This window comes from Vanessa cardui, chromosome 18 (genome assembly GCF_905220365.1).
Source record: "Vanessa cardui chromosome 18, ilVanCard2.1, whole genome shotgun sequence".
NCBI classification, from domain to species: domain Eukaryota; kingdom Metazoa; phylum Arthropoda; class Insecta; order Lepidoptera; family Nymphalidae; genus Vanessa; species Vanessa cardui.
Window position 1 is genome coordinate 724,170 of NC_061140.1, and position 19,251 is coordinate 743,420.

General features: G+C 34.5%; 3 protein-coding genes across 3 annotated transcripts; 2 read left to right on the forward strand and 1 right to left on the reverse strand.

Annotated features, from left to right (window-relative positions):
• Window positions 1-63: 63 nt before the first annotated feature.
• LOC124537497 (acyl-CoA-binding domain-containing protein 6-like) lies at window positions 64-2,006 on the reverse strand. Its single transcript, XM_047114365.1, has 2 exons — window positions 1,268-2,006; window positions 64-930 (listed from the first exon to the last, which is right to left on the reverse strand). Exons 1-2 carry the CDS (start codon window positions 1,898-1,900, stop codon window positions 157-159), a joined length of 1,407 nt encoding a protein of 468 aa, XP_046970321.1. The 5' UTR covers window positions 1,901-2,006; the 3' UTR covers window positions 64-156.
• A 268-nt stretch (window positions 2,007-2,274) lies between these two features.
• On the forward strand, window positions 2,275-10,002 carry LOC124537496 (3-ketoacyl-CoA thiolase, mitochondrial-like). Its single transcript, XM_047114364.1, has 8 exons — window positions 2,275-2,421; window positions 4,005-4,171; window positions 5,634-5,765; window positions 6,265-6,529; window positions 6,934-7,109; window positions 7,451-7,645; window positions 8,214-8,368; window positions 9,518-10,002. Exons 1-8 carry the CDS (start codon window positions 2,403-2,405, stop codon window positions 9,597-9,599), a joined length of 1,191 nt encoding a protein of 396 aa, XP_046970320.1. The 5' UTR covers window positions 2,275-2,402; the 3' UTR covers window positions 9,600-10,002.
• Window positions 10,003-11,920: 1,918 nt separating this feature from the next.
• On the forward strand, window positions 11,921-19,085 carry LOC124537495 (3-ketoacyl-CoA thiolase, mitochondrial-like). The gene is made up of 8 exons (XM_047114363.1): window positions 11,921-12,059; window positions 15,908-16,074; window positions 16,452-16,586; window positions 16,670-16,934; window positions 17,015-17,190; window positions 17,613-17,813; window positions 18,256-18,410; window positions 18,939-19,085. The coding sequence occupies exons 1-8, from the start codon at window positions 12,038-12,040 to the stop codon at window positions 19,018-19,020; spliced, it is 1,203 nt and encodes a 400-aa protein (XP_046970319.1). The 5' UTR covers window positions 11,921-12,037; the 3' UTR covers window positions 19,021-19,085.
• The last annotated feature ends 166 nt before the right edge of the window (window positions 19,086-19,251 follow it).

Sequence of the window (19,251 nt, forward strand, 5' to 3'; positions counted from 1 at the left end):
AGTTGGGTAGTCTCTTTCCGAGATTTGTGTCATGTATAAATATTAGAGAAATTAAAAACGATATTAGTTCTAATAATTATTTATAATAACTACAATGAATAAGACAAAATATTTTTAAATTTAAATGACATAGACATATATTTATAGACTAACGTATTAGGTAGCATTTTCCAGAATGTGTCTGACTTCCATGTCTGTGGCTAGATCCAATGGAGTACAGCCTTCATCATCCTTCAGAAATGAAGCCCCAGCTTCTAAAAGGATTTGTGTGGACCTGACATGGCCACATGATGCAGCATAATGGAGAGGTGTCTGATCAGATTTGTCCAGGGCATTAACATAGCAACCCCCATTCAAAGCAGCGGTTAACGCATTAGTAGCGTCTCTGTCAGCAGCCCAATGTAAAGCTGTCAATCCATTCTCATCCCTCTCATTACACAACTCAGGGTTTTCACTTAAAAGTTTTGTAACGAGTTTTCCCATGTTCTCCCTTGCTGCATCAAACAGTGGCATTTCATGATCCACAAGTTCAGGTTCTGGAGAGTATCGAAATGAAGACATTGTGACCCATGATTCATGTAGTCCACTTCGTACCCCAAGTTTACACTCAGGATCAAAGTTCTGAACTAGATCAATATATTTTTTTTTAGCTTCATCACTAGAAAGATCTCCGAGAATTTTCCAAGCCTCCCATTTTCTTCTGCCTTTGGCGTCTAACCAACCTGGTTTTTGCGTTGTGCATTTCCCTTCCATGCTTTGCTTGTAAAAGCCATATAGCTCTAGAAGCTGACTATCCTTTAGCTTTGGAGTAATCCTCAAAACATGATTACAGGCATCAAAGAAATCCTTGTCCAGAGGGGTCCGATCGTCATCTGAGAAATCAGAGTCAGAACTGTCTGATAGTGCACTAGCCATTGTTAAAACTACTAACTTTTATAAAAATCTAATTATTTTGTATTTGCACATTCAAATTTAATCCCTCGAGAGTATGAAGCTGTTTGTTTGTGGCATCTTCAGCTCTGGATGGACTAGCAAATTCTACAAAACCATAACCTTTGCTTAATCCAGTTGAACGATCAAAAATTACTCTTGCACTCTGTATTGGACCGAATTGGGCAAAATATTCTCGTAGTTGACGATGACCTACTGTCCAGGCCAGATTGCCAACATAGAGGCGAGCTGCTCTCGCTGTGCTGGCCATAACCTAAACAGATACGATTTCGAGTAAATGCAGGGAACGTTCACCGATCAAGGCTCTGTAGTCTACACCAGAACTCTCACTCAGCGAATCCAAGTCCACAAGTGCGCCTTTCAGTCCCCACTTCTTAAGTAGAGCCTCAATTGACCAATCTGCGCTCCGCTCCTGGTAAGCACACAAAAATCGTGCGTCAGTTCCGTCCAAAAAATAAGCGACAGTTGAAAGTACTTCTTCGAATTGAGAAGGTTCGTAAAAACAATCAGAAGCAAGTAACAAGTCTACAGGTCTTAAGTTATGTACATCGGCCAAAAAAAGTCCCCAGGCCAGTCCTAGAACTTGTAAATCACGACCAGGAATTAAACCATTGGCCTCACAGCAAGCCGACAAGTGCCTCAACGAGCGAGGTAAAACAACACTGTCTGTAAGAGTCACGTGAGCACCGCACTTAGCTGCTAAGATTCCAGGTAATCCAGTACCACAGCCGAGCTCTAAAATACGTAAACCACGTAAGTTTCTTCTTTGAGTCCACAAATACCAAGCTAAAAGAGGTGCTGAGGGCCACGTGTAGAATGAATACCCAGCTGATAACAACTCCGGTATAACAATTTCTAAGTATTCACCTCTTGTATCTCCGTTGCTAGAAGATTTCCCACGGAATACAAATTTCTTCAATTGACCACTTACAGGGCGGCCATCGCTCATTGCATAAGCATTTTATGTTGACATATTCCTAAAATAGGGCAAAGTTTAGCTTTATCTTTAGATAAAATTAAAATGGCTTTGTCAAACACCAAAGAGAATATAGGTAATCAATAACGCAATAGAAATCATACAACTAAATCTAGACAAAGACAAAATAATTATAAAAATATTAAAATATTACTTCGTATTCTTTGTTACTGCTACGTAAATTAATACGATTGTTTGAATATAAATATATTTAAAAAAAAGCAAAGTTTTTTAACTTTATATAATCGTATAATTTCGACTCATACGCAAATTAAAATAAAACTAAATTTCACTCTATGGTTTTACTGATAACAATTCATTCGTTCAATTACGGAAACGGATATAAAAAGTTAAATCAGTTCATTCAATTGATTCACTCATTCGGCAACTTTGTTACCGGGTGTTGACGTAAACTTTTAACTTATTTTTTTTTATAGTTTTTTAGTTAAAGTACGAAGGATAAATATTTTAAATCATGTCGGTAGCAGTAAAAGGTCAGTGAATGTTTTATGTTATGAATGATATTTTAATTATGTAGTAAAAAAATTACAATGCTTACTACTTTTCACTGGGGTCAAATTCCAGTTTCCATTTGAAGATAAAAAAATGCAATAAAAACAGTTTTTCTTTGACCATAGAAAATAAGAATTCAACGCGTTTACTTTAAAATTATATATTTCATAAAATATATGTAATTGAATTGAAGAAAAAAATTAATACTTTCATTTATTGTGAATATTGTGAACTAATTTATCATATTTAACTATATTAAGAATATATGATTATTTTTTTTTTTATTAAATAAATTTTTAAAGATTCATTCAAAGTCAGGATCATAGATCAAGTGAAGTACAATGACCTCGAACGGATTAATATATTTGTTGCCAAGATTCGCATTTTTAGCCTTACATTGTATGATATATAACATTATTAATAGAATGTTTCTACCTGACAACAACTTAGTAATGTATATTTAGGGGAATATGGTTATCTCGTAGCATTTATACAGCCAATCATAGAATTTCCACAATATTTATTCTACATGTATGAAAATAAAACCATTATGAATTGTCAATAAAAGCAATATATTATTTTAATAATTTATTTAGAAAATAAAATAATACTTTTATTGCTGTAATGCAAGTCAATGCACACACATGTAGGTTACTTTACAATGTTATTTATTATTGTATTATAAACTGTTGAAAATTTGGTAATATTGGTCCGAGTTTATCGGAACCTTCGTTGCTGTCTATATATCTATAAATGGCATAAAGGTCCTTTTTGATAATAATAATATTAATTGATAAAATAATGTGGTTAATCAATACATTTAAAAAAAAGGAATAAATTCTAACATTTTAGTGTTAAAGTGACAAAAATTAAAAAAGGGTTTAAATTAAAAGCTGTGAATTATTTGATAAAATGAAATTATAAATGTATTTTAGAGAAAGAACATAGAGTATTATATCAAGAATATTTATTACTGCATATACATAGGTACTGTATCATTTTTCACTGGCATACTCCTAACTCAGAATTATTTGTAAACCTACAACCTGCATAATTGATATCAAAATATAGACTTACATATCTATGATAGGCATCATTTTGTCTCGAGCAATAATGTTTTTATCTTGGGTTTGGACAAAACTATATTTTACCAGTCTTTTTAAGGGGGGTCATATCTACCTGAAGCACCTATGCCGTGAATGTACAATAGTCCCTTTTTTAAGTCACATTTATTTTACTGGACAGGTAAATAATAAATGCAATGAAAGAATTAAGAGAAAAAGATAATAATTTATAGCATGGTATCCACCCACATTGACACAAGCGAAATATGTGTTACAATGCTAACCAAAAATTGTTTTATTGCTCTACTTTACTAGTATGTATGTGCTTTAATGTTTAGCTAAAATTATTATTATTATTACATATAATTGATTATATATATTTTTTTGTTTTAAATTCCAAAAAAAACATTTTCATGCTAATTTAATTCCGCTATTAGGATAACTGGTGCTTTATAAAAGCTGCCTTAATATGAGTTCATTTAGTTAAGTATGTTTTGCAGGTATTTTTATCGTGGGTGCTAAGCGCACACCGTTCGGCACATTCGGCGGTGTGTTCCGAAACACGACCGCGACGGAGCTGCAGACCATTGCAGCCACCGCGGCCCTTAAGGAGGCTGGAGTCTCCCCCGACCAAATCGACTCTGTGATTGTCGGTCAAGTTATGTCGGTAAGTTAAATTACCTTATATTATTCAAGTAGACTTTTACCAGTACTTTAGGAATCTTCATTTAATAATTATATTAAGTGAAGCTACCACCGGTTTGAAAAGTAAATTCTACCGAGAAGAACCGGCAAGACCTTGAAAAGGGTCTATGCTAAGTGGTATCACTTAACTTTAATAGGGAAGATGAGATATTTTTATTTATGTGTTTATTTTAAAGAACTCCATATAGAATAGACCTCAATTACATATATTAAAAATCGAAAACATTGTAATTTACGGCAAAGATTGCGTTTTCAAAATGTCAATTGAATTTTTCGCGCGAAAACGGAACTATATGTCGTATTACGTCACTGCTGTCTGTGACTGCCCCTCCGATCGTACTTGTCCTCGCTGGCTTTCATACTTATGCATTTTTTCTCGGCCTATAAGATACTTTTTTTTAAAATTTAAAACTGACTATCGATACCATGCAAATAAGCTTTGTTGACATATGTTTTGTGCCAATTTGATCTTGTACTTCAATATTTTTTTCAAATAAATAGTTTTTGACTGGACCTTCTCACACAAAACTGAGATAAAAGTGGTTTCAAGCTGAAAAGAGGAATCTGGAGTTTGCTTTGACAAACCCAACTTCATTTTATTTTCGAAAAACGCAATTATTTTCGTTTCAATGTAAATTTTTTACAACTATAACCTCAAATAAGTAGTCATAACAGGAGTGACGTCACTGAACGTTATATTAGTGTTTTGAAACACGTTCCGTTTCACGTTATTTTAATTCGTAATTATTATTAAAAAACAAAATTATCGATTATAAAACTTCCTTCTTTTATATTTTATTAACATTTTAATAGCAAATAATTCATAAATATTATATTTGCATGTAATTATGCCTATTTTAATTTACATCACCTATAAGTTCTCCTGAACCAAGTCAATCGCGTCGTTTAATAAAAAATTGTTAAAGTGAAGGCAGATTAAAAACTTCTTTAAATTTGTATTGCAAATGACAAATCTTAATTTAAAGAATACTCGTGTTATATCGATCGATTCATCGTATGCGTAACGGAATGCTTGGACAGTTGTTTTCTATTTGATGTAGGTACGCGACATTAAATCGTCTTGAAGCGACTTCAATACTTTCGCGGTAAAATTTATAATTGTAATTGTATCATACTTATTAAATGAAATGTTACAAAACGATCATTATACTATGTTTTTTTAAAATCAATCGTGAAGGAGGATAAGGATGGAAGTGGATTAGTATGATATCCCAATATGCTGTATTGTGATACCATACTAGTTTCTACAATATACACTTGTTTATTAAAACAATCTTATCGTGTTAATTACTTTACTCCGTTCATTGATGACATTCCAACACCTCTATACATTAAAAACCTGACTAAACAAAAATTCGTGGTACTTCTGTACTACCATCGTAATGGATACTATTTCCGTGTAGGCTTCTCAAACCGATGGCATTTACACTCCACGACACGCAGCTCTCAAAGCAGGGATTCCTCAAGACAAGCCAGCGTTGGGCGTGAACAGGCTCTGCGGGTCCGGTTTCCAGTCTGTGGTGAACAGCGCACAGGTAAACATTATTATTGGTATAGAAGATTTTATCTCAATAAAATAATTAATTTCAAATAGCACGATTGTGCTGTGTCATGAGTTAAACTTTGATAATTTCTTTGTAAGTGATAAGTGAGTGTACCTACTGATACTTTAGCATTAAATAGCAACGTAAATAGAAATGTAACGTGCTTAAACAATGTCAAAAAGTAATAATCGTGAGGAAACCTGCATGTGACAAATTTCATAGAAATTCTGCCACATGTATATTCCACCAACCCGCATTGGAACAGCCTGGTGGAATATGTTCCAAACCTTCTCCTCAAAGGGAGAGGAGGCCTTTAGCCCAGCAGTGGGAATTTACAGGCTGTTGTTGTGGTTTGTTGTTGAAATAGAAAGAAAGCAAAAAAAATTGGGTGACGACCCAAAGGGGATGTAGCGCTCACGTGATGGTAACCTAGCCTAGCCAACTCTACTGTAAGTGGCATAAGCACGCGTGCAAGTGATACGGTCGCCAGGATATCCTGACGGGCGCGGCGCGGCTGTCCCTGGCGGGCGGCGTGGAGAACATGTCGCAGGCGCCGTTCGCCGTGCGCGGCGTGCGCTTCGGCACCGTGCTGGGCGCCTCGCACGCCTTCGAGGACACGCTGTGGGCCGGCCTCACGGACTCCTACTGCGGCCTGCCCATGGGCATGACGGCCGAGAAGCTCGGCGGACAGTTCGGCATCACCCGCGACGACGTCGACAACTTCGCGCTGCGCTCGCAGCAGAAGTGGAAGGCCGGTGCGTTACGCCTTTATAACAGCTTTACTATGTACTGTTGTGTTATACATAACATCTTAGTTCCCAATGTTGGTGGTGCTTTGACGATGTCCAGTAATATTTGTCTGATGTGATGACCACTTGCCGTCAAATAGCCAATTTAAGGCATATACCAACTTGAAAAAAAATCAAACCTTAAATTTACATATTTCATGTGTTTGGCTAATAACTCTATTGTGCACTGCTAAGTCTATGATTAATATATGTTTATTTATAATAACAGTATTACATGATTGATGATTAAGTTCTCGAAATCTTGTTTATTTGGCGTTTACCCTTCTATGTTTGGAATAGAATATATATAATTACATATGTTACTGAGTCGAATTATTTGAACGGTTAAAATAAATTGAATAATTTCTCAGCGTGCGACGCTGGTGCCTTCAAGGCTGAAATCGAACCCGTCACTTTAACCATTAAGAAGAAGCAAGTGAAAGTGGAAGTTGATGAGCATCCTCGTCCCCAGACAACACTCGAGGGTCTAAAGAAGCTTCCACCTGTGTTCAAGAAGGAAGGTCTTGTAACTGCTGGTACAGCTTCGGTGAGTCAACCTATTGTAAAGCTGTTTGCTATGTGCAATCTTACTTAGTAATTAATTTAGGTAAAATATAAAGTAAGCCAGTGTAATTGCAGGTAATTTGCTTGTATAATTAAAACAAATATGCCAGTTTCTTTGTTATAAAAATATAAAGAGAAATTGGGGCGTCCTACTAAGTTACTAGTACTACAAGTATTTAAGAAAAACCTGCTATTACGTATCTTATATTTTACCTATACATTATCAATATATTTTATATGATTAACGCTATAAACACAATGGTGCTTTTATCTATCTGCCTTCTCATATTTAAATTATATTCAATAATTGTTGAACGCCAACAGGGTATAAGCGACGGTGCTGGAGCCCTGGTTATCGCTAGCGAGGAGGCCGCGAAGAACCTGAAGCCGTTGGCCAGGCTCGTGGGCTGGTCCTACGTCGGAGTCGACCCTAGCATCATGGGTGTCGGACCGGTTCCTGCCATCGAGAATCTTCTCAAAGCCACTAAGTTGACTCTTAACGATGTAGACTTAATTGAGGTGAGCTGGTTATGTAAAGAAAGCTACCTTTGTAAATAAGAATGGGTTCAATATTCGTTTAACGTCGTAATATATATTGACGACTTCCGTGGTCGAGTGGTCTGTACACCGGTTTTTATGGGCACGCCACTCCGAGGTTCGATTCCCGGCTGAGTCAATGTAGTTTATCATTAGTTTTCTATGTTGTCTTTGGTCTGGGTGTTTGTGGTACCGTCGTTACTTCTGATTTCTATAACACAAGTCCTTTAGCTACTTACATTTGGATCAAAATAATGTATGTGATGTTGTCTCATATTTATATTTAGTAACCAGTTTCCGCCTGTAGCTTTACCCGTCTATGGGGGTATGACGGGTAAGCAAGTTAGATACTAGTATTCGTTCCTGTATCCCTGACTGTCTATTCATATTCTACTCATTGTTATTACGGTAATAATATTACCACGCAGTTTATATACTGTGAATGGATTTGGTAGACGTAGAGTAGCCTTTCTAGAAGGTTCTGTAGTTATCGACACCAGGATAGTTGTGTGGTGGCGATGGGAGGCGCTAACAGCGGTTCCTTGTGCAGATCAACGAGGCGTTCGCAGCGCAGACGCTGTCGTGCGCGAAGGCGCTGAAGCTGGACATGGAGAAGCTCAACGTGAACGGCGGCGCCATCGCGCTCGGACACCCGCTCGCCGCGTCGGGCAGCCGCATCACCGCGCACCTCGTGCACGAGCTCAGGCATGTGCCCAGCCACCACCCTCCGCACTAAACTCACCTCCCTACACTTCATACTAAACTCACCTCCCTACACTTCATACTAAACTCACCTCCCTACACTTCATACTAAACTCACCTCCCTACACTTCATACTAAACTCACCTCCCTACACTTCATACTAAACTCACCTCCCTACACTCCCCACTAAACTCACCTCCCTACACTCCCCACTAAACTCACCTCCCTACACTCCGCACTAAACTCACCTCCCTACACTCCGCACCAAACTCACCTCCCTACACTCCTCACTAAACTCACCTCCCTATACTCCCCACTAAACTCACCTCCCTACACTTCGTACTAAACTCACCTCCCTACACTCCGCACCAAACTCATCTCCCTACACACCGCACTAAACTCAGAACCCTACACTCCGCAGCAAACTCAGAACCCGACACCCCGCACCAATCTCAGAACCCTACACTCCGCACCAAACTCAGAACCCTACATTCCCCACTAAACTCACCTCCCTACACTCCGCACCAAACTCAGAACCCTACACTCCGCACCAAACTCAGAACCCTACACTCCGCACCAAACTCAGAACCCTACATTCCGCACCAAACTCAGTTCAATAGTGAATTGAGAGAGTTAAACTGAGTATATACATATATGTAGTATAACCCCTAAGAAACTCCATACTCTACATTGCACTCCATACAACACGAATAATTGTTGCATGTGATATTCAGAAACAATTGATGAAAGAATAACTTATTGTATAAATCTATTTGAATAGAAATGTGTTATAGTAATCATAAAATTTATATGTATATAAGAGTAGAGATGGCCCAGTGGTTAGAACGCGTGCATCTTAACCGATGATTGCGGGTTCAAACCCAGGCGAGCACCGCTGATTCATGTGCTTAATTTGTCTTTATAATTCATCTCGTGCTCAGCGGTGAAGGAAAACATCGTGAGGAAACCTGCATGTAACAAATTTCATAGAAATTCTGCCACATGTGTATTCCGCCAACCCGCATTGGAACAGCGTGGTGGAATATGTTCCAAACCGTCTCCTTAAAGGGAGAGGAGGCCTTTAGCCCAGCAGTGGGAAATGTACAGGCTGTTACTTTACTTTTTTTTATATGTATATGTTACATTCAACAGACGGCGCGGCCTGAAGCGCGGTATCGGCTCCGCGTGCATCGGCGGCGGGCAGGGCATCGCACTCATGGTCGAAGTGGTCTAATACATTACTCAACGACCATTCCCTGTCCAATATGTATAACGAATTATCTCTACGAATTAGGATAGCTCCTATCGTATAATTAATTTCGTAAGCCTAATAACTAGTGTTGTAACAAATGACAACACTAATAATGTGCAATTTCCATAAATGGTGCCTTTCTATTGAAATAGTTGTTGTGCAAGGTTTGAAGACATGTTTCCAATTTTTCTCTCCTTTCAAACAAATTTAAACCAAATTAATACATTAGATTTTATGTAGGAACATGTGTACATATCTATTATGTTATTTGTTATAGTTATCTGCGTCAATTTTTTATCAGTTCGATCGATTTAACATTTTTTTAATGACGGTTAGATTATGATACTCAATACTTTTTATTTGCTTCATGTGTGTGTCAAATAAATACTTATAAATAATGAAATCAAGACGTGACCACTTTGGACTTATAATTAATAAAACTCAAACTATTTAGAAGTTTACATATATTCAAAGAGCTATTTTTTAGAATATATTTTTGTAATTACCATGTTATACTCATATACAAAACAAAAATTTATATCTAAATTATTTTTATATACACAGATTAAATTTTAAATTGATTGCGTAAATAATGAAAAAAATGTATTATTTACTAAAATCTGTTGTGGAATTTTTACACAATTGTAACAAGAAACATTGAGATTATTTAATACTTTGTTTTTAAAGCAATTGTCTTCATGAGTATTGCCATTGTTTGTACTAAACTCGTTGATTTGTTAATACTCAAATATAAAAACAACTCATAAATTTTATATATTTTTGTTATCAATATAAAAATAGTATTGAAATCATTGTCAGCTGCAATTTTTACATCACAGCAATGAACTATATTTATTTGTGTTTTTACAGGAAAATTAAATGAAAATAAGATAATTTTGTTATATCGTATTATTTCGAAATGTTTTATATAATCTATGTAAATAAATAATGTAGATTGTATTAAACCCGATTAAAGTAATAAAATTATTTTTTCAATTATTATATTTTATTCCATATCCATCTATATTTTAATTATAAAAGTTTAAAACCGTTTCTTTAATAGGAGAGGAAGCATTTTCTTAGCAGTGTGTAATAATAATATAATATAGGTTTTTTATTCATATTTCATACAATCCGTAAAAAAAATCAACTCATTTACAAACACATACATTTGTATACGTTTTATCTAAGTCGGTGTAATTTGAGCTAATGTATTTGACGAACGAATAAACTTATTGTTCAAAGATAAAATATTCACGCGAAGATAACGTTAGTACATTATATCTGTTTATTATATAATTAGCTATCGTGCTTATATCAAAAGATAAGGCATTAAAAATGTAGCGGTCAAAGTTTAGAATGTTTAGAAATTAAATAATTTAGTGTTCCTACATGAATAATGTTAGAACAGTATTATACATATTTTTTCTAAATCCCGAATCATAATAACCCGATAGGTGGCGCTAGGATGCTGAAAGCAAATAAAATCTTATTTCAACCGGACGAAGTCGGGATGGACAGCTAGTATGTTGATAAATCGATAAGATGATATATTACTTGGCATTATGGGTATATTACAAACAGTTTGCATCGACATTTTCAAAGTGAAATACGAAATAAAAACTAGTTGGAGAAATGGATTTCATATACTATTCTATTCTAGATTCTATATAATCAACAAGTTTTTATTTAGTTACTATGTACGACCATCACACAAACTGCGGTATCTGCTCCGGGCTGTTTAGGGGAGCTCAAAAATGTGTATTCGTTATCTATAGTCCAATTTTACGGGAAAATAATCAAATACAAATATTTTTTTCTAATCTTTTTACTAAAATATTTTTAATCTAGCGATCACCGCAGATATTAAATGTTAGATAAGTTGTACTTAATACAATTTGGCATCATATTGGTTTTCGCCATTAAAATATTTATATCTTATGATAAAATACCACATAATAATCCGATAGTCGATGGACTGAATTGATACAGTAACACAATATGTATGTACGTTAAGGAATTGGACTTATTGCAAATATGAAAAATATTAATAAAAAATGTTTATAAATGCCTAATCTTCTAGCTGTTAGCTCCCAAAGTTGTAAGCACATAGGGGATTTATTGAGTAGTTAATATTTTATACAGCTCCAATGTCTGTGAGCAATTTTGGTCACTTATTAGGAGGTGGTCCATTTATATAAAAATAAAAAAAAAAACAGATAATGTTCAAAAGCATTTTATGCCAAGCACTGGCATAATAATATTTAAAAACATGTAATCAAATTAGATATAGCGGGGCTGGCTTTATCATTAATTTTGCCTCGAGCACTCCAAACCGATCACACGCTAAGTTGTGTCGGCAGCCGGCTAGCAATTACGTTCGTCGTTCATATTTATTTTGTTTACGTGATATATTAAAGATGGCTGTTGCTGTAAATAAAGGTATTTCAATTAATCCTATATTTCGTACTTAATTAAAGTTTAGTTAATTTCTATATCAGTAATTATATATTTGTTTAATTATAAGGTGTCGCTTTAATGTTTTTAATATTTACCAATTTACGAAAATAAATATTTATAATGTGAGGTTATGTTTACAAATAAAACTGTTACAAGTATTAAAACTAATTTCAAGCAATGAATTTCATCCCATCAAGATATACTAAGGAATTGTTGTAGAAATGTATAATCACAGAGTCACTGACCTCTGTTACGTTCGAGTTTGACTGGCTACTGGCTGTAGTGGCTGTATGCACAGCAGTTACTACAAAATACATGAATATGCCTTGCGAATTGTGGAATGCTTGATTTTAAAACGAAATTAATTGTTTTGTCCTCATATATTTCAGTAATATTGAAAATTACATTATTAAATAATAATGCTTTCAAGAAATATTTTATTTTAATATTAGTATAGTACAGTAGCCTTGACCAAATTTTATTTATTATATTTAAGTTGAATAAGTAAATATTTGTACTATAGGTACTTTACTTTTATTATGATTTATATAAATGAGTATGTTTGAATTGGGTGATACTAATACGTCACCAATTACACAAATATCACGTCAATGACAAAAAGTACACATTCCACAATAAAAGTAGAGGTACCTACGACAATGTTTTGCAGTTAGTGTGTAGTCAATTAAAGTTGATAAATAATGATAAGAAGATAGTCGTCGTTATTTTTTTTTGTTTATTTTTTTTGTGTCATTAGGTACAAACTCCACAGTCCACAGTTAAAATGAAAAACACATTCGCACTAATTTTAAAACATCACAATGACAATGTCCTGTTCAGTTTCCTTAACGATAGTTCTTATCGAATGTTTAACGATGATTTTAAATCTATAGATTATAAATTATTATTTTTTCTAGATTAAAGCATACTTGATAATATTTCATGTTGAAATATTTTTTTATATAACTTCGATAAATTAATATATATATAAAATTCGTACAGGTCTCATCACTATTTTTTTGCATATGGATGTATATCAAACTAGTTGTTACGCACAACTTTGCTCGCGTATTACGGGTTTGTAGGTTATAAGAAAAATATAAAAAGTAGCATTGTCTCTCCTTGACGTCAACACATAATAAAATCTCAATTTATTTATTAATTTGCTATTACATATCCGAGAGAAACAAGTTTGAAAATTATTGTATGATGTATTTTATCAATGATAACAAATTATATTTGTATGTACCTAGTACAAAACTTACGTTTCCAATTACAACTATCAACTGAATACATAAATAATTAGTTTCGTTTTTATGTTTTCATGCGATAACTAATTTAAATAGTATGAAATACTCCAACATTATTATTTGTACAATGTATATTAAACTGATCGCATTATAAATTTATATTGGAAGAAAAAATGAGGTTACTTAATATTCATATTGTACATTTATATTTTACTGGTGATAATGTCAGCCGAAATGTTGGAAATACAAACTCTCCCGCTAAAAATCGTCGTAGCTAAACTGCCGCGTTTCATCCAGTATGTGAGTCTTGGTGGCCTAAGAGGCATTATCTCGTCATTGTTTAAGGCGAACTAAGCAGGCATCATAAACGAAGCGAGGCGAATTATTGACATTAATCACGGTTGCTGAGTTTAACCTAAGGACATCGTGTCAAAATGTAAATATGAATCGTAATATAATACATTAAAATGCAGTGTAAAACACCATTATAAACGCAGTCAAATATTTTTTTGTGGTAGAACTTGCACTAAGTATTTGTACTCAATATTACGGTTAGAACGGCGAGTGGTCCAGTGTAACAACAGATGCAATCAAAATCAAAATCAAAGTATACTTTATTCAAGTGAGCTTTTACAAGCACTTTTGAATCGTCATTTAACAATTAAGTGAAGCTACCACCGGTTCGGAAAGTAGATTCTACCGAGAAGAACCGGCAAGAAACTCAGTAGTTACTCTTTTTCAACATTTAACAAAATACAGTCATGTTAGTTAATTTTTACAATTATTAAATTAATATATCCTGCCTGGAAGTCAACAGGTATTAATTCCACGCTTCTTTATCATCTACAAAATCTTGTATCGAATAATACGCTTTTTTCACCAATGTATTTTTTATAAACGATTTAAATTTACGAGACGGCAAAGTTAAAAATGTCTGTGGAATTTTATTATAGAAATGGATACCTTGCCCCAAGAAAGATTTATTGACTTTGCGGAGTCGGAAGCTTGGCGTTATAAGCTTATCCTTACTTGTAGTGCATATACAATGATTATCACTGATTTTATCAAAGTTATCAATGTTACTGTGAATATACATGATATTGTAGTAAATATATTGCGACGCAACAGTGAGTATTCCTACTCTGTTAAAAACATCCCGAAGAGAGTCTCTAGCTCCAAGATTATAAATAAACCGAATTGCTCTCTTTTGTAGAATAAAGACAGATTCAATGTCTGCAGCGTTACCCCAAAGTAATATGCCATATGACATAATACTGTGAAAATAACCAAAATAAACTAAACGAGCGGTATCAATATCAGTTAGTTGTCTAACTTTTCTAACCGCGTATGCTGCGGAGCTGAGTCTCCCTGTTAGGGACGACAAATGGGGACTCCACTGAAGTCTGGAATCCAATTCTATTCCCAAGAACACGGTAGTATCGGCTACATCAAGCAGGCCACCGCTTAAAGATATATTATAATTTTGCTTCCTAACATTGGGTAGGGTAAAAATTACACTTTTTTTTTTTGAGTATTCAAAACCAAATTATTTACATTAAACCAATCTTGTATCTGTGATAAGGCACCGTTCACATCGACATGGTCAGTTTTTTTCCTGTCAACCTTAAAAATCAGTGAAGTATCGTCAGCAAACAATACTATATCACAAATACCTTTAACAAAGAAAGGAAGGTCATTTATATATACTAGGAATAGAAAGGGACCTAAAATTGAACCTTGTGGAACACCCATTTTTAGCGTAGATCCAGTAGACTTTATTCCATTAATGAAAACTTGCTGGATTCTTAGACTTAAGTATGAAGCAATGAGATCAAGAGCCCAACCTTTAACGCCGTAATATTTGAGCTTATATAGAAGCGTCTCGTGTTCTACACAATCAAATGCTTTAGATAAATCACAGAATACTCCAATAGCATTCTGTGATTTCTCCCAAGCATCGTAAATATGCTTGAGAAGCGCAATTCCCGCATCAGTTGTTGATCGACCTCTTGTAAAACCAAATTGCTCACTATGAAAAATTTTATTTGTACCAAAATGGATAAGAAGTTGATTTAAAATATTTTTTTCGAAAATTTTACTTAAAGATGGGAGTATTGAAATAGGCCTGTAATTACTGGGATCGCTCCTATTTCCATTCTTAAAAAGTGGTAAGACTTTACTACATTTTAACAAGTCAGGAAATGAACCCGTGTCCAAACTCTTGTTAAAAATTACTGCTATATACGGAGCAATATCGTGTATGATGTTATTTATGAATTTTACCGAAATGCCCCATACGTCGTTAGTTTTTTTAATATTGAGTGTTTTAAATATTTTTATAACATCTAATGGACATTACATCTCAACTATCATGGGACGATAATAGCCAAACAATTGCCATTAAGATTAAAGCCTTAAATTATTATACTTATAACTTTTATAAATGGGAGCTATATAATATGTGACTTATGTAACCGATATGTAATAACATTTTTAAACTGAATATTTAAACTTATTTTGCTAGAATTCGTGAGCTCCCATTTGTGTTGATTATACTAATAACCCAATAAATTTTGCCAGGTGTGTACATCGTGGCAGCGAAACGAACTCCGTTTGGCAAAATGGGAGGCATGTTACGAAATATTTCTCCTGCCGATCTGTTAGCGATTACTGCCAAAGATGCTTTGAAAGCTGGTAATGTAGCACCCGCTGTCATAGATACAGTAAACGTTGGGTTGGTCAACACGGTGCGTATTACGACTTTAAAAGTTTATAAAAAATATATGTTTTTTTCGATAGTTATCGATATATTTTATCTTTAAACTGAGAATACATTTTCTCTATTTTAATGTAATTTATATTCCTACTGAACAAACTATCACAAAAAAATGAAATAAATTAAAAGAGATGAAATTGCATGTATTAGATTACTAATCTCACGATATTGTTTCAATATGAATACAATACAGACGCATGAAACTTACCTTCATAGATCCCATGTTTGTTGATACATTAACACTGAACGAATTGGTCTCACTTTTGGAAGTGAATATTGGCTCGTCTGAATTAAAAAAAAAAAAAACAAATGGAAAAAAGGTCATCAATTATTTCATTATTGTTACAGCTGAGTTTGAGTTCAGACGGAGGTCTTGCTCCGCGACATGCAGCTCTCAAATCTGGTGTTCCTCAAGAAAAACCGGCGCTTGGCGTAAATAGATTATGTGGTTCGGGATTCCAAGCTGTTATAAACAGTGCACAGGTACATCCCAGCGTAAATATTGCCATTTCTGCTATGATTCTGACAATTATTTATAATTTATTTCGTATTGTTCACATTTTTAGGATATTCTGACAGGAGCCGCCCAAGTATCACTCGCTGGTGGAACCGAAAATATGTCAGCTGTTCCATTCGTCGTAAGGAACGTTCGTTTCGGAGTTCCCTTAGGTGTTAAAGTGGACTTCGAAGATGCTCTCACTTCCAGTTCACTAGACACATACTGCAATTTCACGATGCCTCAAACTGCCGAAAATTTAGCTGACAAGTACAGTATTAAGAGGGGAGAAGTTGATGATTTCTCATTACAATCACAGAAGAAGTGGAAAATTGGTGAGTAGTTTAACGTTTTCTACTCAACTGGCTGACTATTAACTAAAGCAAATGTAAGTTAATTTGTCATTCTCATGCAGCGCAAGATAGTGGTGTTTTCAAAGCAGAAATAACACCAGTACCTGTCAAGGTGAAGAAGCAAGAAGTCATCTTCGATAAAGATGAACATCCACGACCAGATACAACACTCGAGCAACTCCATAAGTTGCCAGTTTTATTCAGGAAAGGCGGTGTCGTCACTGCGGGAAATTCTTCGGTATGGCTATACTTTTGAGAACCGAAAGTTTTCTTAAAGTTTCTTTTCTTTTTGTTTCACTTAAGACAAAAAAATCATAAGAAAGTAAAGAAATGATTCTTGTAATAGCTGATAACGTTGCGAATATCTTATCTGAATTGAGTTGAACTTCCTAATCGGGGCAACTTAACGAATAGGTGATTTTCTATAAATTCAATCTCTGTCGCAAAAACTTTGGGATGGACTTGCTTTGTTTATATGCCGAATTCTTGAAATGGGTAGCCTTTTTTTTGAACATGGATGTTGGAACCTAAACGATACCTCTTAAAGTATATTCTTGAATATAAATCACGTTTAGTAATATTTGTACATCTGAAAAATGATTATTTCGACAAACTAATATATATTCCTCAAAATTTTTCTTTAAAAAAATTCGTTCCAAGGGTGTGAACGATGGTGCTGGCGCTCTTGTCTTGGCAAGTGAAGAAGCGGTCAAGCAACAGAATTTCACCCCACTGGCCCGTCTTATTGGTTGGTCTTTCGTTGGTGTCGACCCCAGCACGATGGGAATCGGGCCGGTTCCCGCTATACAGAGTCTACTCGCCGCTACTAAGCTGACTCTTAATGATTTAGATTTAATCGAGGTAATATTTTTTAACTTATTTCTATCATATTATAATATCGTAAGATAAGGGTTTAAATAAGAAACTCCAAACCAAAATTTGAACATAAAAAAGTATTTTAACCACCAGTAATAGTGGCGAGAATGCCAACAATATTGCAAGAAGTCCTATGGTAAGGATATGGCAGTGGAGACAAAAACTCGAGATGAGAAGGAAAAAAATTAAATGCTTCCAATTTTATTCCACGGTCCAAATGTTTCAACTGTAAATGTCTCAAATATATGACATGCCATGTTATATTTTGCCTTAATGCCAAATTGAAAATGTCTTCAAAAGAAGAAGGCAAAATATGGTAATTTTGCTAAATAATTTCTATTTATTATTTTAAAAAAAGATTTTTGCCAACAAACAAAGGTTATTATTACAAGGTTTGGTACTTATGACATTTTATTTTTGAATACAGATCAATGAAGCGTTCGCAGCCCAGACTCTTGCATGTGTCAAAGCCTTGGACTTGGACCAGAGCAAGCTGAACGTGAACGGCGGAGCCATCGCACTCGGACATCCGCTGGCCGCTTCTGGTGCCAGGATCACCGCCCATCTGGCGCATGAACTGAGGTTAATGCATTTTTAATACAGAAAGGAACATCGTATAACTCAATAAAGGATACCAATAGTATATTTAAAACTACATTATAAATGAAACCTACGTTTAACAACACGACATTATTATATATTCCTTAATTATTATGCTGGTTAGTTGACATAATAGAATGAATTGAGTTTGACGTATAATTCAAATGCTCTTCCATTCCGTAACCAAATTAAAATTTATGTAAATTATGGGATCTTTTTGATATGTTTCGAATAGTTTCAGTTATCGATATTAGATTAAGTATTTAGAATATCGGAAAAAAAATTCCTATGAAATAGAATAAGCTACTGATTTCAAAAACAAAATTGCAATAATTATATTTTATATCGGTTTTGGATATGATTAAGGAGCACCCATATGTATATATATCATAAGGTTCAAATCTGGTGATTCTACTCCGTTATCCTCAATAATTAAATGTATCTAATTTTAAGTAATTATTTATAGAGGTATGGTGACATTATTCATATATTTTTATTGTTATTTTACAGACGTAGAGGTCTAAAGAGAGGTATCGGTTCAGCTTGTATCGGGGGCGGACAAGGTATCGCGGTGCTTATTGAAACAGTTTAATTTATTTATATAATTGAATAAAAAATGTAAATTTTATATCAAAATGTGTTATTTTTATATTTGGTAATAAAATATTTGTTATGATCGAATTTGTTTTCTTTATTTTTCCGATGCTGTTAAAGAAACACTCGTACAGGTAAATCGAACTATTTGGAACACACGACGCAAATCATTACCTAAAAATAATTTATACTTAACACAAAAATAAATCGTCAGACTGTTTACTTTCCT